The sequence below is a fragment of the Myxine glutinosa genome, chromosome 3 (assembly GCF_964187855.1).
Source record: "Myxine glutinosa chromosome 3, kmMyxGlut1.1, whole genome shotgun sequence".
In the NCBI taxonomy this organism is placed as follows: domain Eukaryota; kingdom Metazoa; phylum Chordata; class Myxini; order Myxiniformes; family Myxinidae; genus Myxine; species Myxine glutinosa.
Window position 1 is genome coordinate 148,069,335 of NC_136263.1, and position 19,181 is coordinate 148,088,515.

At 44.0% G+C, this 19,181-nt stretch overlaps 1 protein-coding gene across 3 annotated transcripts in view; it reads right to left on the minus strand.

Annotated features, from left to right (window-relative positions):
• Positions 1–19,181, minus strand: part of SELENOI (selenoprotein I) — a 62,511-nt gene that overhangs the window by 11,367 nt on the left and 31,963 nt on the right. For all 3 annotated transcript variants that reach the window (XM_068109957.2, XM_068109956.2, XM_068109958.2), the window contains 2 exons: positions 8,906–8,954; positions 1,080–1,260 (listed from right to left, as the gene is read on the minus strand). In XM_068109957.2, coding sequence (XP_067966058.1) covers positions 1,080–1,260; positions 8,906–8,954 — 230 coding nt within the window. The remainder of the gene's footprint in view (positions 1–1,079; positions 1,261–8,905; positions 8,955–19,181) is intronic.

Here is a 19,181-nt window from a genome sequence, read left to right on the forward strand (position 1 = left end):
TTGCCACGCCACCTGTGATATAATCCTGTTGTTGACTTCTTGCTGCGACAGACAATCAGTGACATGGTTCTTTTAACAAATAAATCACCAAAGTGTAAAAGAAACTCACCAGATTGATATACTGAGTTAAGAAAGTAAACCCAAGTCAAGAAAAAAAAAATATTCCATATTAAATGCCAAGTCTGTATATTGCTGCCCGATAAACGGGCTTTTGAGAGTGCCTGAGTGTTTGGTTTGATTAAAGCAACTCGGATGAATTCCAGCTTTTTGTCGCGTCCATTCTTCCGATCGACGTGGGAGCCCCAGCTCCTTCAATATTACTCGTAAACATATTTTATTAAAACCGAGGTTTGAGATTTATCCCAGGTGAGTTTGGAACAACTGTGGTATAATCATTATTTAGTTTAATTGCTTGGAAAGGGCAAGTATAAAAATATCTGATTAGAAATACATTCTAAACAAAATCATGATAGACAAGACCAAAGATTACCTGTTTATTTAGCTAGCATATCCCAGACGGGGTCCCTAACTCATGACTCAAGGAGCTCAGCTTTGAATCCTATTTTAACACCACATTGTCCAGTGTCTACCAATGGCCTTGTAATTCACATCAAAATACACTGATGTACAGCAGTCTTTAAATTGCATGCAATATATGCACAAGAAGCTCATATACGAGCCCGCGAGGGTTGCCAAGATATCTGTAACCTATGATGCAGAAACCGATTTGGCGTACAGCAGCAGAGCGAGCTTGTTGAAGCTCAACGCACAGTGTGAAAGAGAAAACCAACTGAATGCAGCAAATAATCAGCGCATGACATTCGACGCGCAGCAAGGATCAGGCACTGAAACATGGCAGCATCCGCTTCATTCAGGCCATGCCAGACCAGGACCTGTGGCCTCACTAGGTTTGGAATCTCTACGTAAGAAGTGTTAAATGTAAATTTTGTTCCGTAGCATCCACGTTTGCTCCATTAGAATAAGATTTTACCTTGCCACAAGTCAGAGTATTGTATGTAGGTGACTAGGTCAAACTCGAAACAGCCAAGTAAAAAAAAAAAATTGCCAGAAGCTCTCACCGTAATGTTGGAGAAGTACGTTCCAACAAGCCAATAGAAGAGTCGTGGTTGCACTTCAAGAATAGTCCCCCTGGCACGAACACCCCAAAGGTAACATAGCACAAAGAGTAAAATGGGAGTGAAGAGAGGCAGCAAGCCCTGCAGCAGAGAGCTCTGCTTCAATGTGTGAGAGCAGTAGGCCCTACAAAGTGGTGGAACAATGAAAGACAAAAGAAAACAAGAAAGAGCAATCAGATTGCAAACCCTCACCATGATGTACTTTCAGTGGTTTTTAAGGCTTTTGTGTTAAAACAAATATGGCGGCTGAACCACGTGACCTATGACGTCATAATTGTCATTAAAAAAAATTATACAAGTGGAGTTGCACCTATGGTGAAAATTTCCTGTCAATCGGACCAACGGTTGCAGAGAAAATAATATTTATTCTGTGCGGACAAACAAACAGACAAACAGACGGAATCAAATGCAATACCCTCTCAGGCGAGGGTAATTAAACGAACCGAAGATGTCGTGTTTGAGGCAATAGGTGCAAAAGAAACACTGTGTATCCAGGAAAATGTTTTAAGAACACATCATCATATTGGGGAATGGGAAAGAATGAAACCAAATTTAGATTTTGAGACATAAGAAGTTAGGAAAGTGATAAAGTCTATGAAGATCTGTTTCAAACCTTGTTTTGATACAATTTTGTTTGAAGAAAAATATTTTTTCCAATCCTCAAATGCTTAAGCTGTCTCTCTTGGCTCAAGAAATTTGGCCAAAGAAGTAACCGGATGGCTATCACAAATCGTATGTAGACCTTCATCTAACTTCACCTACATAGACATTATTGGGGGAATCACATGGTAATAAGTTTTGAATTACGAACAGAAAGCAAAGCTAAGCTAACATTGTTCAATGGGAAATAAAATAAAGCAATAAAACAGAGTTTTGTGTGAAAGCGCCACAGCTTTCAGTCAGATAAGCAGCGATCACATTGTTTCAATGCAAGTCGCTCAGGTTGTGACTTGGGAAAAGGAGGAAGCGTGCAAGTCACTTGGGTTACTTTTCAAAAGACTGCGTTCAAACTGCGTTGCTTGCAAAATCAAGCTCAGAATAAAAATTGGAAGGCTGGTCAAGGATTTTTTTTCATAATAAATAATAATCTTGTTAGGCGATTAAAAAATATAATGACAGTTTTATCTGATTGTACTGAGAAAAAAATAAATAATTAATATGTATGCTGGCCGGGCAGGTTGGCCCAATTGGCATTCCTATCTGAACCGATGGCTCCTGATGTTTGGGAACCAGGTCCAAATATTATATTTATCTGTTTAGTGTCCACCAATGTCCTTGCATTTCACATTCATAATAATCATTCAGGGTCACAAGCGGTTGCTGGTTTGCCTCATTGCTGGTACTTCGACTACTCAGCTAAAGCAGTCGAAATGCCTGTATGCCTGTAGGTCCATAAGAATTGCCTGTAGGTTAGAGCAGGAATTTGTTATTTGTTCAGGGTGCTGGCAATAAATAACTTGACCCCTCTTCATGAAAGAAATCATGGGACCTTTAACCTCCATCAAGAACCTGTGCTGTCACATGGATCCACCGGGTTAATGCCCATCCAACGGATAGCACACATCGATGCACCGCCCTGCAAGTGAAACACCGGGATGACAAGTCTTATAGCCGGATAGAAGTCTTATATATCTTGTAGTCTTATAGCCGGATATTCAAATCCTATCGAGGCAGCTAAAAATGAGTGCACATACTGTGAAGCTATGCTGCAGTAATTGACATTAAAGTACACTGCCATCTACTAAAAGTATTTGTTTTCTACATTCAACTTAAGCAAAAGCTACTCAATGAGCTTTAAATATATGAATGTAAAAAAACAAGACCGAAAGTCTAACAGCGGCATAGCCAGGCTTGTTTGATACTTTAGTTGAAGAGCATAGTATGACCTGGGTGGAGCAGAGGAAAGGAAAGCTGAAAGGGACTGCTAAGGATCCATCACTTCCGCCTTTGTTGTTATTATATACTTGTAGAATATTTTTAGTGTCAGGTAATATTGTTGTTAAGATTTGTGTGAAATGGAGATGACTTCAGTAAAATGTAAAAATAAATGTTTGTGAAGGAAAAAGGAAAACGCGGCAAAGAAACCGGAAGAAGAGAGATCGAGATGGCCAGAAGAGAGATACAGCCGTGAATCGCATCGAGGCTGCGAGCGGACTTTTTTGATTTTGGTCGCGAATGAGTTGAGGCTTCCCGGGAAAGGGATTGCCCGTGACATCATCACATATTGCGAATGCAATTAAACCTGCGTCTCAGGTTTTATCACCAAGTGTGAGTTATTGTTGGAGGGAGCAAGTGCCTCCATTACAGGACGATACGCCATTTTGTCCTCGAATAGTCTGTCCGCTTGGTGAATCTGGTTTTGTCATTGGGATTCCCACATCGACATCATGTGGATTGCCGTTGGTTTACCTATCGGCTCAATTCCCATTTCGACCTCTCACCTCGTAACTCCTCATCCACAGCCACGCCAACACCTGCCTGGTGTTTTGCCGTTCTGCACGATTTCGAACTTCACCACGTTGGGAGTTGTGCATGGACTTTGGGGAATGATACAATCCACTAACGTTTGGTGTATCGTGAGTTCATTGCTTTGAGAGCATTGGGGAATGATGGTACCATCATATGTATTGTTCACGTGATGCAAGTGACATTTTCATTGTACTTTCTTTAATAGTGTTATTATTGTGTATGTGAGAGTTCTTAATACAATTACTTGTTTTGTTCTACAATTGCATTAGTGTGGTTTTTTTTTTTTTTTTTTTGTATACAAGATCGAGGCTCGTGAAAGAGCTAACATTAATCACACAAACGCCAAACCGACACATAAAACACAAAATAAGGGGAGCGGTAGACAAGATGGGGAGAGAGGGCGAAGGAACAAAACATTTGAGAGCAGGGACATCGAGAGATCTGTGGGAGGGAGAGGGCTTGGGGGGAGGTGGGAGAGGTATAAAATATGTGGACACTGCAAGGACTTCCAGGAAAGAAGTTGGAATTTCAAAAAAGTGGATCTGGGGTGAATTAGCGGGGGTAGAAAAGATCAAGGTTTTGGATGGGGGAAGATAAGAGATGGTGGTGAACAGCTGTTTTAAAGACCTGGATGGAGGAGTGGGATTGGAGGGAGTGGGGCAGTTTGTTCCAGAGGTGGGAGAAAAGGGAAATGAAAGAGTGAAGGTGAGCAGAGAACCTAGATTTTGGCAGTTTAACCATAAGAGGGTTGCTGGCAGATCTTGTGCGACCTGTAGGAATATTTGGGGGACAGAGCCCAGAGAGACCTGGGGGAGCAAGGCCGGCGAGGAGTCGGTAGAAGATAGAAAGACCACCAACCTGCCTGCGGTGAGTGAGTGAAAGGCCCTCAGAGTTAGCTTCATCGCAGGAGATTCCAATGATTCTGAAAGCTTTGGTTTCAACAGCGTGAAGCCGATCTAGGTGCGAGGCAGGAGCACCGGCCCAGAGGGGGGAACAGAGGGGAGTAGTTTATTCGAACACTCAAAATAACAAATCTTTCTGCTGTGTTCCCGCTCCAGGCTCTGAGGTGCAAAATAACCGGGGTTTGGAGAGACCATCATGGATCAAAATCATGGATCGACTGTCATGGAGAGACAGTCATGGAGGCGACCCAGAGAGGAGTATCGAGCAAAATCTGGAACCTCAAATTTTAGTGATCAAAATACTGACTGTCCAAAGCAGACCTACCTTCCAGGGAGCCCGAGGCAGACCACGGGATTTTCCTCTGGGCCTACTTACGCTTTTTGTAAGAAACCTGGGCATTTGATGTCCCAATGTTACGCCCTGAAAAGGAGAAATCAGGATCAGAGTCAGGCTAGTTCAACTCTGAATGCGTTGGCCAGTGCAAGAAATCGTCCTTGGAGGACAGTGAATTGTGAACTTCCCCATGCCAAACTTACTGCATCAGAGAACGACATTGTCCAAGAGGGTTACAAACCTTTCATTTCCAATGGGTTTGTGTCACTGGATGGGGATTTAACTAACCAGAGACCTGTTAGGGTATTGACGGACACGGGAGCACATCAATCTTTGATGCTCGAGGGCATTTTGTCATTGTCTGAAAAAACTACAACTGGGGTTAGTGTCCTCTTACAGGGGGTTGGTGGCTTCGTTAAAGCTCCTCTTCATGTGATCCATTTAAAGTCTGAGTTGGTTTCAGGACCAGTCACCGTAGGTTTATAAGCCACTCTTCCTATGGAGGGAATTTCTTTTATTAGCGGGAACAATTTGGCCGGTGGTCGAGTTTCAGGTAATCCGATGTTGGTTATAAAGCCCAGTATGGAAAATAACAGCACAGTTAGAGCAGGAGATTCCGGGTATCTTTCCATCTTGTGCAGTGACTCGTGCTATGGGTAGGAAGCACCCCTTCGAGAATGAGAAGGAAGGTGATGTGGATTTGGTTTCCAAAGAGTTATTGGAGGAAAGGTCTGGGAGACATGGTAGGAAAGGGAGTGACACCAAGGAACCTAATGATAAGGTTTCATCTGGACCAAAGTATAAAATGGAGTGTCCATCGGAGACATCTGGGAACGAGGCTGAACAAACGGTGCTTGTCCGAAAGAGACTTGTTGAAGAGCAACACAGAGATTCTGAACTCCGGAGTTTGATTTGTAAAGCCATTACAGAGGAAGAGGGTGTGAAGGTACCTGCTGGTTATTTCATGAAGGGAAATACTTATGAGAAAATGGAGATCATCAGAGGTACCAACGAATGATGAGTAGAAAGTCCATTACCACATTGTGGTGCCACAACCGAACCAGAAGGAGATGTTGAGTTTGGCACAAGAGACACCTTTGGCCGGGCACCTTGGAGTGAACAAGACATGTGAAAGAATTCTGGCACATTTTTTCTGGCCAGGATTGCGACGTGATGTGGTGGAATTCTGGAAATCTTGTCATTCTTGTCAGCTGGTGGGCAAACCTAATCGGAAAGCCCCTTCAGCGCCTTTAAAACCGATTCCAGCTTTTGAAGAACCATTCAGTCGGGTCATTATTGACTGTGTAGGTCCTTTACCTAAAACTAAGGCTGGACATAAGTATATGCTGACCATCATGTGCGCTTCCACTAGGTTCGCAGAAGCGGTGCCTCTTAGGAAAATTACTGCGACAGTTATTGCGAAGGCCTCAATTTAATTTTTCACCCTGGTTGGCCGACCTAAGGTCATCCCGTCTGATCAGGGTTCCAACTTCATGTCAAAGCTTTTTCAGCAAGTGGTACACCTGCTGTGAGTGGAGCAAGTAAGATCAAGTACTTACCATCCCGAGAGCCAAGGGGCCTTGGAAAGGTTTCACCAGACATTAAAGAATATGATCAGAACTTACTGCTTTGAATGTGACAAGGATTGGGATGAGGGAATTCCCTTATTGCTGTTTGCTATGAGGGAATGTGTTCATGAGTCATTGGGATTCAGTCCTTTTGAACTTGTGTTTGGACACACAGTTCGAGGACCTTTGAAACTGATGAAGGAACAGTGGCTGCAAGAGGAGTCGCAGTCAACTGTGTCGGAGTATGTGACAACTGTTACGCACAGATTGGCTAAGGCCTGTGAAGTAGCGAGAGGAAACGTGAAAGCAGCACAGGACAAAATTAAAGTGAGACATGACAAGACTTCTCAGATAAGACATTTCAGTCCTGAGGACCGAGTGCTCGTGTTGCTTCCTGTTCCAGGTCAGACACTGCAGGCTAGGTATTTTGGTCCCTATGCAATCGAAAGGAGGGTTAATGAAACAGATTACGTGGTGACAACTCCCGACCGACGGAAAAAGCGGCAGCTGTGTCATGTCAACCGACTGAAGAAATATTATGAGAGGAAGCCTGTGTAAAAATGGCTCCGGTCTCACCTGCCGTTGGTGTGCAAGAGAACCCAGAGTTTGAGGACAGTGTGAAGTTCGATAGCATTGATGACCAGGCTTGCCCCAGATTGACAGACACTGAAATGTTAAGGAACCTGGACCAGAAATTAGGTCATTTAACGAGGGAACAACAAGGACGATTATCCAACCTAATTTCTGAGTTTGCACATTTGTTCACAGATGTACCTTGTCGTACCGATCTGTTATGTCATGATATTGATGTGGGGGAGGCCATTCCCGTGAAACACCACCCCGACCAGATGAACCCTGTTAAGATGAAATATCTCCAGCAGGAGGTTCATCCAGCTTGAATTAACCTTGAGGATTCCTGTGAGTCGTTTGGAATTTTTGTTGCTTGAGGGATTTGATCAGCCATAGTTTTGATTTGCAGTTTTATGGGTGTGAGTATTACTTTTGGGTGTTAAAAATACTTTTTGTATGGAAAGAAAGTTTTCACCATGTTCAAACTTTCTTCCTTGAAGGTGGGGAGTGTTACGGATCCGTCACTTCCGCCTTTGTTGTTATTATATACTTATAGAATATTTTTTAGTTTCAGGTAACACTGTTGTTCAAGATTTTTGTGTGAAATGGAGATGACTTTAGTAAAAGGTAAAAATAAATGTTTGTGAAGGAAAAAGGAAAACGCGGCAAAGGAACTGGAGGAGGAGGAGTAGGAGGAGATGGCCAGAAGAGAGATACAGCCGTGAATCGCATCGAGGCTGCGAGCAGACTTTTTGATATTGGTCGCGAATGAGTTGAGGCTTCCTGTGAAAGGGATTGCCCGTGACATCATCCTATATTGTGATTGCAATTAAACCTGCGTATCAGGTTTTATCACCAAGCGTGAGTTATTGTTGGAGAAAAAGCAAGAGCCTCGATTACAGCCCGATATGCCATTTTGTCCTCGAAGAGGCCGTCCGCCTGGTGCTTCGTGTTTTGTCATTGGGATTCCTATATTGACATCATTGTGTTGATCGCTGTTGGTTTTCCATGTCGGCTTAATCGTTGGTGGACGTGAGGCGTGGATTACACTCATGTTTTGGGGGATCGTTATCCCATGAGCCGCCAGCTGCCCGACCTCTCACCTCGTAACTCTTCGTCTGCACTCGTGCCGATACCTGCCTATTTCTTGCCATCCTGCACGACTTCAAACTTCACCCAGTGTGGGGATTTGTGCACGGACTTTGGGGAGTGTTACATTCCACTCGTGTTTGGCCTATCGTGAGTTTATTGCTTTGAGAGCATTGGGGAATGATGGTACCATCATATGTATTTTGTTCATCAGATGCAAGTGATATATTCATTGTACTTTCTTTCATAGTGTTAGTATTGTGTATGTGAGAGTTCTGAATACAATTACTTGTTTTGTTCTACAATTGCATTGGTGTGGTTTTACCATGGTTTATTAGAACACTCAAAATAAATCTTTCTGCCGTGTTCCCTCTCGAGACTCTGAGGTGCACCATAACCAGGGTTCGGGGAGGAACACGTAACAGTGGCCACGTATTCCTGGGGGTTAGGATAACTTAGGCCAGAAGAGTGACTGTGGGAAATGTAAAGCTTGATGAAATGCAACAGCACCACCAAGATTAAACTTAACATAAAATAGGATGCCATTCTCTTTCAGTCCCATCTGCGCTTAGGATGTGGCCATAAAATATCCCGTGATATCATTTGAAAAAGGCGACCGCAGTGTTTCAGGTGTCCTGGGCAAATTCAACACTTGTACATATTTGAGAGATATGGATGCTAAATTCCATTGAATGCTGACAAGAATTACGTTAGTACATAGAAAAGGGATTTGATAAATTAAGTCAACCAGGTAAGGATAAACAACAAGCACAATGGGCCAAATGGCCTTCTTAGCTTTCTTGTATATCCTTAGTAGTCACTGGTGCAGGTTCCTACCTGTACACGTTGTACAAACTCATTGGTAATGTCATCACCAGCGTGCCACCTATATACACAAGGGGAAAAAAAACAAAAACAAAGTGATGGACAGCTACACTTTGAAGTTAAAATTAAATAATTTGTTTGAAAAGTCTCTATCCCTAAAATATACAGATGCTGCGGCATAATGTTCCCAAGCAATAAAACAAAATAAAAATTACAAATATATCTTTACTAGAAAATCACAAGCACAACAAAAATCACCCAACCCCTCGGGGTGGGGGATTTCCCCGATGCCCCATTTGCTGCTGTTGCCAAGGCAATATTTTGCAGGTTGCGTTCCATTTTCCTCTCAGCAGAGCTGGGAGGTGTATTTCCTCCCAAAAGCGACGCAAAAACATGTTTCTTTTGATATTTTGAAAAATCAATTATAGAACAATACAAGCTCTATTTTGAAGACTTGAAAATGCAAGGCCTTGTTTACAATGCAAACAACATGCTGGGAAAAGCGATAATTCGTCATTACCAAGTTAATTTCCGGCTTTGTGCATCTTGAATGCAGCAATTGACTCATCATGTCGCCGTGAGCAGAGTGGGTCATGGTCGCATGTTTCACACATTTTAAATGAACAGCTTTACGGTGTTATGTAGAGGGGAAAGCGGAGTTGGAGATCACAGAGGAGGAGGTGTGGACGGCATTGAAGAGGATGAAGGGAAGAGAGGCAGGCATTGAGGTGTGCACAGAAATGATAATTGCAGTGGGAGAAGTTGGAGTCAGTTGGACGAAGAGGTTATTGAATGTATGTTTGAGAGATGCTTCAATTCCGGAGGATTGGAGGCCAGGGTTAATTGTGTCTATATGGAAGGGGAAGGGGGATGTTCAAGGTCTGGGGAAGTACAGGGGCATTACTTTCCTTAGTCATGTTGTGAGGTGCTGGAGAGGGTTCAGGAAGGGAGGATAAAGAAGAGTGTGGTGATAGAGATCGGAGAAGAGCACCAGTGGTTTAGAAAGGGAAGGGGATGACGGATGGGATGTTCGTGCTGAGACAGCTGGTGGAGAAGATGTTGGAGGTGCAAGGTGGAATGGCATTGGGCTTTGTGGACCTGGAGAAGTTCAACAACTTTCCAGAGAAAGATGGTGATGGCAACACTGAGATGGATGAGAGTGCCAGAGGCGGAAGTTAGGTTGGTGGAAGGGATGTACAAGGGAACAAATGGAAGAGTTTTGGTTGGTCCTTGGATGCCGGAGCAGTGCAGTGCAAGCATCAGTTTGAGGCAGGAAAGCTCTCGCAACCCACTCCTGTTTATCATGTTAACAGAGCTGCTAAGCAGGAAGGTAAACATGAGTGTATTCTGGGAAGCATGTTGTATACGGACAATCTGTTTGTTGTGGTAGAAAGTAGGCGGGAGATGCTTGAAGTACTAGGGGAGTGGAAGGAGGCATTTGAGAAACATGGGCTGAAGACTAGTATTGAGGAGAATGAGATGATGTGTGTTGGGCAGCAGAGAAAAATCAATGAATATTAGGTTGAAGGGGGAGGAGATTAGACAAGGAAATAGGTTCGAGTATCTGAGTGGAACAGTGACCGGAGAAAGTAAGTCGGATCCAGAGGTGCAGAGGAGGATTCAGGTGGGTGTGAATGTGTGGAGTAGGGTGGAGGGCGTAATGGCAGACAAAGATATTGAGATTGAAAGGAAAGCTTGAGCTGTTCTGTTTGCTCCGTGTGTGCGGCCTTGTAGCCTGAGGCTACCCCCGTCGGTGGTTGTTAACTTAAGGTCCTTACTTCGTGTTTTGCTTCATCCTTACATTTTTCCCTTCTCCCCCGAACATCTACTCTTTGTCTAACGTTTTAAATCCCCCCCCACCACCCCCCCACTAAAAAAAACAAACAAACAAAAAAAAACAAACAAAAAAAAAAAACAAAAAACATTTATTTCCTTTTCTCCACGTGTGCTGTTTCGCGTGCTTCTGTCCACGTGCGCCGTCTCACCCCGCCCCCATTATCTCCTAGTCTTCCACCTTTTGCCCTATTCACGTGACTCATGGTTGTCCCTCTAGGCCCTCTCCCCGTTGGTATTTTGTGAATAAAATAGATTGTTCTTCACGGTTCTATTTAAATATCATTTAAATATGTTTAAACTTTCCCCTGCAGTGTTTTATTCAGTGGTATATTACAACACGCTGTTTTTCTTCCTATTTAAAAGGCTCTTTTCAATTCCTCTTCAAATCATTCCACTTAAAAAAAAAAAAATTCAATCTCTTACAATTCTTCCTCACTACATGTTCTAAACTCATTTTCATTCCACCCCTCCTCGATTGTTCTTAAACGGATCTCTGACTTGAAAATCACAATAAATCCAATTTGTTATCAAGGTTCGTCTTTCATTAATCATCCACTCTCTAAACTCCCCCCTTTCCCCTCCCCTCCAAATCTCCCCCCTTTCCCCTCCCCTTCAAAACCCACCCAAACCCTCCACTTCAAATCTCCCCCCCCCCATACCATCCCTCTCCAAATCTCCCCGTTCCACCCCTCCTCCTCAAAGCCACCTCCTCCCCACTTCGTCTCCCTTCTATCTCAAACCTCCACCTCCCCCAACCTTCTACTTTCCTCTGCACCCCCCCCCCCCCTCAAACAACCCCTCACTGTGCCTCATCCCTTCACCATCAAACCTTTCGTCCTCCTCATCCTTCCCTTTCTTGTAACTCCTGTAATCTCTGACACACTATCAACTGCTCTCCCTACCTCCCCCTCTCATCCATCTTACCTTACCAATCCCCTCCCCTGTCCTGCACCCGATGCTCCCCTCTCTCTTCATTAACGGTATGGACCTCAAACATCCGAGGCCTTCGTTCAAACCTGACTGATCTCTCCATACAGGTTGCTTCTGACAATCCAGACTTGATCTGCTTAACAGAAACTTTCCTCCTTCAAGATGTCTCTGATTCCTTAATATCTCTTCCTGGTTACTCCCTCCTCTGGTATGATAGACCTGAGCCTCATCCTGGTGGTGGGGTTGCTATCTTTATCAAAAACTCTCTTCCTCAATCTCCTTGCACTGCCCTCTCTGCACCTCACCCCCAGGAGTACCTCTGGCTACGGCTTCCTCGCCGCTCCCACCTTTTGTTCATATGTGTTCTGTACCGTCCTTGAAACAGTGATGACTCCATTTACAGTCACGTGAAAAAGTAATTACACCCCATGTAAAGTTTTGACTTTTTCAACATGTTTCAACATACAGCTATTTGATCTTAATTTCAACAATATTGATAGATAAAGGTGATATAATATAACAAATATCATGAAACATTTACATTTTGTAGTCCATTGTATAATTTAAATAAACATAAATGCAAATTTCGCATGTGGAAAGGGTAAGTACACCCCTACATTTATCACTACTTCAAATACCTAAAATTAGAATCAGGTGCACCAGATCAGGTGCAAATGATTAGAATATCGTTAGAGAGGATCTTGGAGGAACCTGTCTTATTTAAACCTCAGACATTTAGTTTGGTTTGCTCTTTGTTGTTAAAGTGTGCAGCGTCACCATGCCTAGATCAAAAGAGTTCTCTGAGGCCTTCAGAAAGAAGGTTATAGATGCCTACGAGTCTGAGAAGGGATTTAAAAAGATCCCCAAACAATTTGAAATCAATCATTCGACTGTCCGGAAGATCATCTACAAGTGGAGATGATTCCAAACAACTGCCAACTTGTTCAGGCCAGGCCGCCCCAGCAAGTTCAGCCCAAGAGCAGACCGCAAGATGCTGAAAGAAGTCTCTAAGAACCCCAGAATGTCATCACGGGACCTACAGGTAGCTCTTGCCACTGTTGATGTCAAAGTGCACGAGTCTACCATTAGAAAGAGGCTGCACAAATTTGATCGACATGGGAGGTATGCCAGAAGGAAACCTTTGCTGTCCAGAAAGAACATCAAGGCAAGACTAAAGTTTGCGAATGAACACCGAGGCAAAGACCAGCACTTCTGGAACAATGTGCTCTGGACAGATGAGTCAAAGGTAGAGCTATTTGGCCACAGTACCAGAAGCCATGTTTGGCGAAAACCAAAGACAGGATTTGAACACAAGAACCTGATACCAACTGTAAAGAATGGTGGTGGAAATATTATGGTTTGGGGCAGCTTTGCTGCCTCAGGGCCTGGGCAGCTCACCATCATAGAATCCACTATGAATTCTTCATTGTACCAGAGGGTGCTTGAGGATAATGTGAGGCCATCTTTCGGAAAGTTGAAGCTCAACCGAAGGTGGACCATGCAACATGACAATAACCCTAAACATACCAGTAAATCCACCAAGGAATGTCTGAAAATAAAGAAATGGAGGGTTCTGGAATGGCCAAGTCAAAGCCCGGATCTAAATCCCATCGAGATGTTGTGGGGGGATTTGAAACGAGCTGTGCATGCAAGAAACCTCCCAAACATAGAACAGCTGAAAGAATTCTGCATGGAGGAGTGGGCAAAAATTTCTCCCAGTCGATGTCAGAGACTGGTAGACAGTTATAAGAAACGCCTACTTGAGGTTGTTTCTGCCAAAGGGGGCAATACCACCTATTAGAGCCAGGGGTGTACTTACTTTTTCCACATGCGAAATTTGCATTTATGTTTATTTAAATTATACAATGGACTACAAAATGTAAATGTTTCATGATATTTGTTATATTATATCACCTTTATCTATCAATATTGTTGAAATGAAGATCAAATATCTATGTTGAAATATGTTGAAAAAGTCAAAACTTTACATGGGGTGTACTTACTTTTTCACGTGACTGTACATTTCGCTGTCTGACAACATGGACCAACTTCTAGCCACTCATCCAAACTTTTTCTTCCTCATATGTGGCGACTTCAACTGTTATCATGCCAGCTGGCTGGGTGTGGGTTCCTCTCTCACCAGCCATGGCACCTCAGCAAAGGACTTCTGTGACTCATTGGGACTGACACAATCCGTCAATTTCCCGACCCGGATCTCAGTCAATGGAGTATCTTCTCTTCGAGACTTGGTTATGACAAACTTCCCTGCAAATGTCTGCTGCTCTTCTTCTGCTCCAATCGGTTCTTCTGATCATGTGCTTGTTAAAGTGGACAACTCTCTGGCCATTCTCAGAGAGCCTCCTCAGCGCCGACGAGTCTGGCATTTCACTCAGGCCGACTGGCATGGTCTTCAAGCAGCCATCAATCATCTGGACTGGTCTCCCATCTCTACTGCCTCTGACATCAATTCTTCCTGGGAATTCTTCCAAAGCAAACTGCTCTCTCTCATGCACAGATTTATCCCATCTCATCTTCAGTTCTCTTACCCTTCCTCCTGTCCATGGTACACTGAGTCTTGTGGTGAGGCAGTTGTCCTGAAACAACTTGCCTTTGCCTCTTGGAAGGCTAATCCAACTGAAGACAATGTCAGTTCCTCCCACCAAGCTCGGAACAAGTGTGCGTCTACCCTTAGGAGTGCCAGGAAGCACCATCTCTCCTCACTCAAGAATGAGCTCTCAAACCTGTCTCCTTCTTCCAAATCCTGGTGGCGTCTGGTCAAATCCGTTTCTGGTGTTTGTCCCCCCTCCATCCCCTTCCTTTCCTCAAATGGCTACACAGTTGACACCGCACATGACAAAGCCGAATGCCTCAACTTGATGTTTGCCTCAAAATCTTGTGTCCCAAACCCATCTCTCTCTGTTCCCACCTTATCCAGTCGAACCCAACTGCTCTTGGACTCTGTGTTCTTCTCTCCTGACAAGGTGGAGAAGTTTTTGCCAAACCTCGACTCTGATTCTGCAACTAGACCAGACGGCATCAGCCCACGGGTCCTAAAATCCTGCTCTGCCGCTCTATCTCACACTCTCTCTGTTCTTTTCACCCTCTCTTTTGCTCAAGGTCATCTGCCATCAGTTTGGAAATCAGCAAACATTACCGCTTTACACAAAAAATGTGCAAAAACAGATCCTTGCAACTACAGACCAATCAGCCTGCTCCCAATTATCAGCAAAGTCATGGAATCCATCATTGCTTCGGATATCAAATCCTACCTCTTCTCCAATGGCTTGATCTCCGATCATCAATTTGGATTCAGACCAGGTCATTCTACTCTGGACATGCTGCTTCTGCTCTCTCAACAATGGATGGAGGTCCTCAATGCCAAACAGGAAATCCGAACTGTCTCCCTTGACATATCACGAGCCTTCGATACGGTCTGGCACCCGGCTCTGCTCACCAAACTCTCCTCCTATGGTATCCATGGAAATCTCCACGCATGGCTTGCAGACTTCCTCTCTGGTCGTAGTCAACTTGTGGCCCTGAATGGATTTCTCTCATCTCCCCTTCCTGTTCAGGCTGGAGTTCCTCAAGGCAGTGTTCTGGGCCCTGTGCTTTTTCTGGTCTTCATCAATGATCTCTCCGACTCTCTGCAAAATCCTCTCTATCTCTTTGCTGATGACTCCACTCTCTGCTGCTCCATTCCTCATCCCTCAGATTGGCAGTCTGCAGCCTCCTCATTTTCTGAAGACTTGGACAAAATCACAGACTGGTCAAACAAGTGGAACATGTCTTTCAATCCTGACAAATCACACACTCTTACTATGTCTCTCTGAAAAGGCCGACTGGACAACCCTCCCATCTACTTTCTCAACAATCCTCTCCAAGAAGTTCTGTCACTCAAGCTTTTGGGTCTCACTGTCTGCCATGATCTTTCCTGGGAAAACCACATTTCCAAGCTGGCCTCCAAAGCCAGTCGCCGACTGGGCATCCTCCGTTGTGCAAAGTCCTTCCTTGGCACACCTGAGCTCCTCACCACATACAAGGCTTTCATCCACAGCTCAATGGAATACTGTTCTCCCCTATGGGCCGGTGCTCCTGCTTCACACCTGGCTCGGCTTCACGCTGTTGAAACCAAAGCTTTCAGAATCATTGGAATCTCCTGCGATGAAGCTAACTCCGAGGGCCTTTCACTCACTCACCGCAGGCAGGTAGGTGGTCTTTGTCTTCTACCGACTCCTCTCCGGCCTTGCTCCGCCAGCTATCTCTGTGCTCTGTCCCCCAAATATTCCTACAGGTCGCACAAGATCTGCCAGCAACCCTCTTATGGTTGAACTGCCAAAATCTAGACTCTCTGCTCACCTTCACTCTTTCATTCCTCATTTGTCCCGCCTCTGGAACAAACTCCCCCATTCCCTTCAATCCCACTCCCCCCTCCAGGTCTTTAAAACAGCTGTTCACCTCCATCTCTTATCTTCCCCCATCCAAAACCTTGATATTTTCTACCCCCGCTAATTCATCCCAGATGCACTTTTTTTTTTTAAATTCCAACTTCTTTCCTGGAAGTCCTTGCAGTGTCCTTATGTTTTATACCTCTCCCAGCCCCCCCCCCCCCTTCCCATGCCTCCTCCCCCCAAACCCTCTCCCCTCCCACAGATCTCTCGATGTCCCTGCTCTTAAATGTTGTGTTTGTGTCCTTCCCCCTCTCTCCCCATCTTGTCTACCGCTCCCCTTATTATATGTTTTATGTGTCGGTTTGTCTTTTTGTGTGATTAATGTTAGCTCTATCACGAGCCTCGATCTTGTATCCCGCCCCTAAAAAAAAAAGATAAAAAAAAGGTTCTGATGTCATGTGTAATGTCGGCCTAGCTTTATGGTCTGGAAACTGTGGCACTAACAGAGAGACAACAGAGACTGCAGGTTTGTGAGGACATCTGGGTCAGGAGGATTGTGGGAGTGAAGAGGGTGGATAGAAGGAGGATGGATGACTGAGGGAGGGGATTGGCATGTAGATGACCTTGACGTGGAGATTGCTGAAATGCTGGATGAGATGGGCTGGAAATTTGGTGCAGATGGGGGAAGAGAGAGTGGATAGGTTGAATGAGCAAAGTAGGAAGAAACGAGTTGGACCACAATTAATGAGTGTTAATTGTGTTGGATTGTGTCAAGTGAAGAGGGATATAAGTAAGGTGGGGGTGGTTGGAGAGTGGAGAGAGTTAGCTGAGGACAGAGGAGAGTGGAGGAGCATTGTGGTCAAGGCACGACAGGAGCTTGGTGCCATTGAACCTCATCCATTATAAAGGGAAAAGGCAGATAAGAAGAAGAAGAAGAAACTTCCACCGCTTAAAAAGCGACAATGAATCTCTCAAGACTAGTCTTGGCATTCGGCTTAAATGTCCTTTACCCAACTTAACACTAACATGGAAAGTGGGCCTTGTTTGCTTTCACTATAAATTTGTCTCGCTCTCCTTTTTATTTTTACGTGTTGGGGTCTGAGTCGTAAGTGTAAACGCCCAAATTAGAGGGAATATAACAGAATGTTTGTGAAGTACAACATGTTGTCTTTTCATTAAATTTGTCAGCAAAACAATGCGTAAAAATGCCATGCCTTGTATTATATATTGCACAAATAATATGCCAAGATTTTAATTTTGTTCCTACAACATATATAAAATAATATAATGTTGTCCATCTATATTATAATAGGCGTAGGTGATTCTGTCTGTCTGTCCGGGGGTGTGGCGTACTCCGTTTAGAGAGCAGCTCCACCCATTCTGGGAGAGGCTTCATATAAACAAATATCCACCATTTTATTAACTCGCATAGCTTTGAGGCCTGTTTTGTAGGCCAGTGGCGTCTTGCTCTCTCTCCCAGTTTGATTTCAACTATAATTTGATATATCATTTCATTTTTAACAGTCGCTAACATCGTTTTAGACTCGGTTGAAAAAACAACGGGAAGAAAATCCGATAAAAGTTTCCGTTTATAGAACGAAATGAATTCTCAAAGGCCTGTAATTTCAAGGCCATTGAGTCTCTCTCACGCCTTTCTCTCCAATCTAATTCACCATCCGATTTCATTTTTATGTTTTAGACTCGGTGTCAGCAATAATTGAGAACATTCATGCTCACACGGGAAATTGCCGAGATATATTTTTTTTAAATCGCGGCACGGTCTGTCATACACCGCCTAAAATAACAGACGGGAAAATGGTGAGACATATTAAAAATTTGTGGCGGACTTTTCCATTCGATGACAATCGTCACGATGAAATATTTAATTTATACGTCGTCACAATAATGTGGAGAGAGGAGCATAGCTTCGTTCACGTGTCGCCACAGACGGGAAATTGCCGACAGATATTTCTTCGTTATTATTTCATTCATCATTATTATACGGAAGTAAAGGTAATCCTGTTTAAAATGGCATTCATTCCATCATTTTTTTTTTTTAAATTTCCGCACGAGTTCTCATGGATGAATCGCCTAAAATAACAGACGGGAAAATGCCGAGATATATAAAACAATCGTGACTCGGTTTCAAAAAACGGAAAGAAAATTCAATGAAAGTGACCGTTTAGAGAACGAAATACATTTTCCAAGGCCATGCTAATTCACCATCACAGTCGCTGGGATGGTTCAAGTCTCAGTTTCAGCTGAAGTTGAGAAAATCGGCAAAATGTATTCCAACATCCCTTTTGAATGTGTTGACTGTAATATGTGGGCACGGCAAAGGAGAGAGAGGAGAATGAGAGAGGAGAATGAGAGAGGAGAATGAGAGCAGAGAATGAGAGAGAAGAATGAGAGAGGGAAGGAGAGAGGGAAGGAGAGAAGAAAACGTTCCCAGGACTTCGTTATTTATATTATTACTTGGTAAAAGTACAGCGACTGAATACTGAAGTTCGGGATCGAACCGAAGTCAAAATATATTTTTCCATATTCCTGGGGTTACATAGAGTTTGCTTAAGGCGATTCAACTCTTTTCCAACTATGTAATTAAACAATATAGTACTTCAAAAATGTACATAATAATGTCGACCAACTATGGAATACAATATTTATAAATAACGTTTGGTTTTAACCCACCTCTGCTTTGTAAAGCGAAGTGTTTTCGATACTTTCAAATTTATTAATGAACAAGAGTCAAGGTGGGTTCTCCACCCTCCACCCTCTCAAGTCAAATCAAGTGAAGTCAACCAAGTGAAGGTAGAAGTTTCACTTCCCACCCTATGCTCCCTCCTCTCCCCTGTATGTGATCCTTTCCTCCTCTCCCCTGTGTGCAATGCTCTCCACTGTGCAGCGTGCGTAGTGAGGGGTTGGAGAGGAGCGAGAAATTGGAGAGGAGCGCGGTGTTGGAGAGGAGCGAGGGGTTGGAGGATGAGGAGCTAGGGGTTGGAGAGTGAGGAGCTAGGGGTTGGAGAGTGAGGAGCTAGGGGTTGGAGAGTGAGGAGCTAGGGGTTGGAGAGTGAGGAGCTAGGGGATGGAGAGTGAGGAGCGAGGGGATGGAGAGTGAGGAGCGAGGGGTTGGA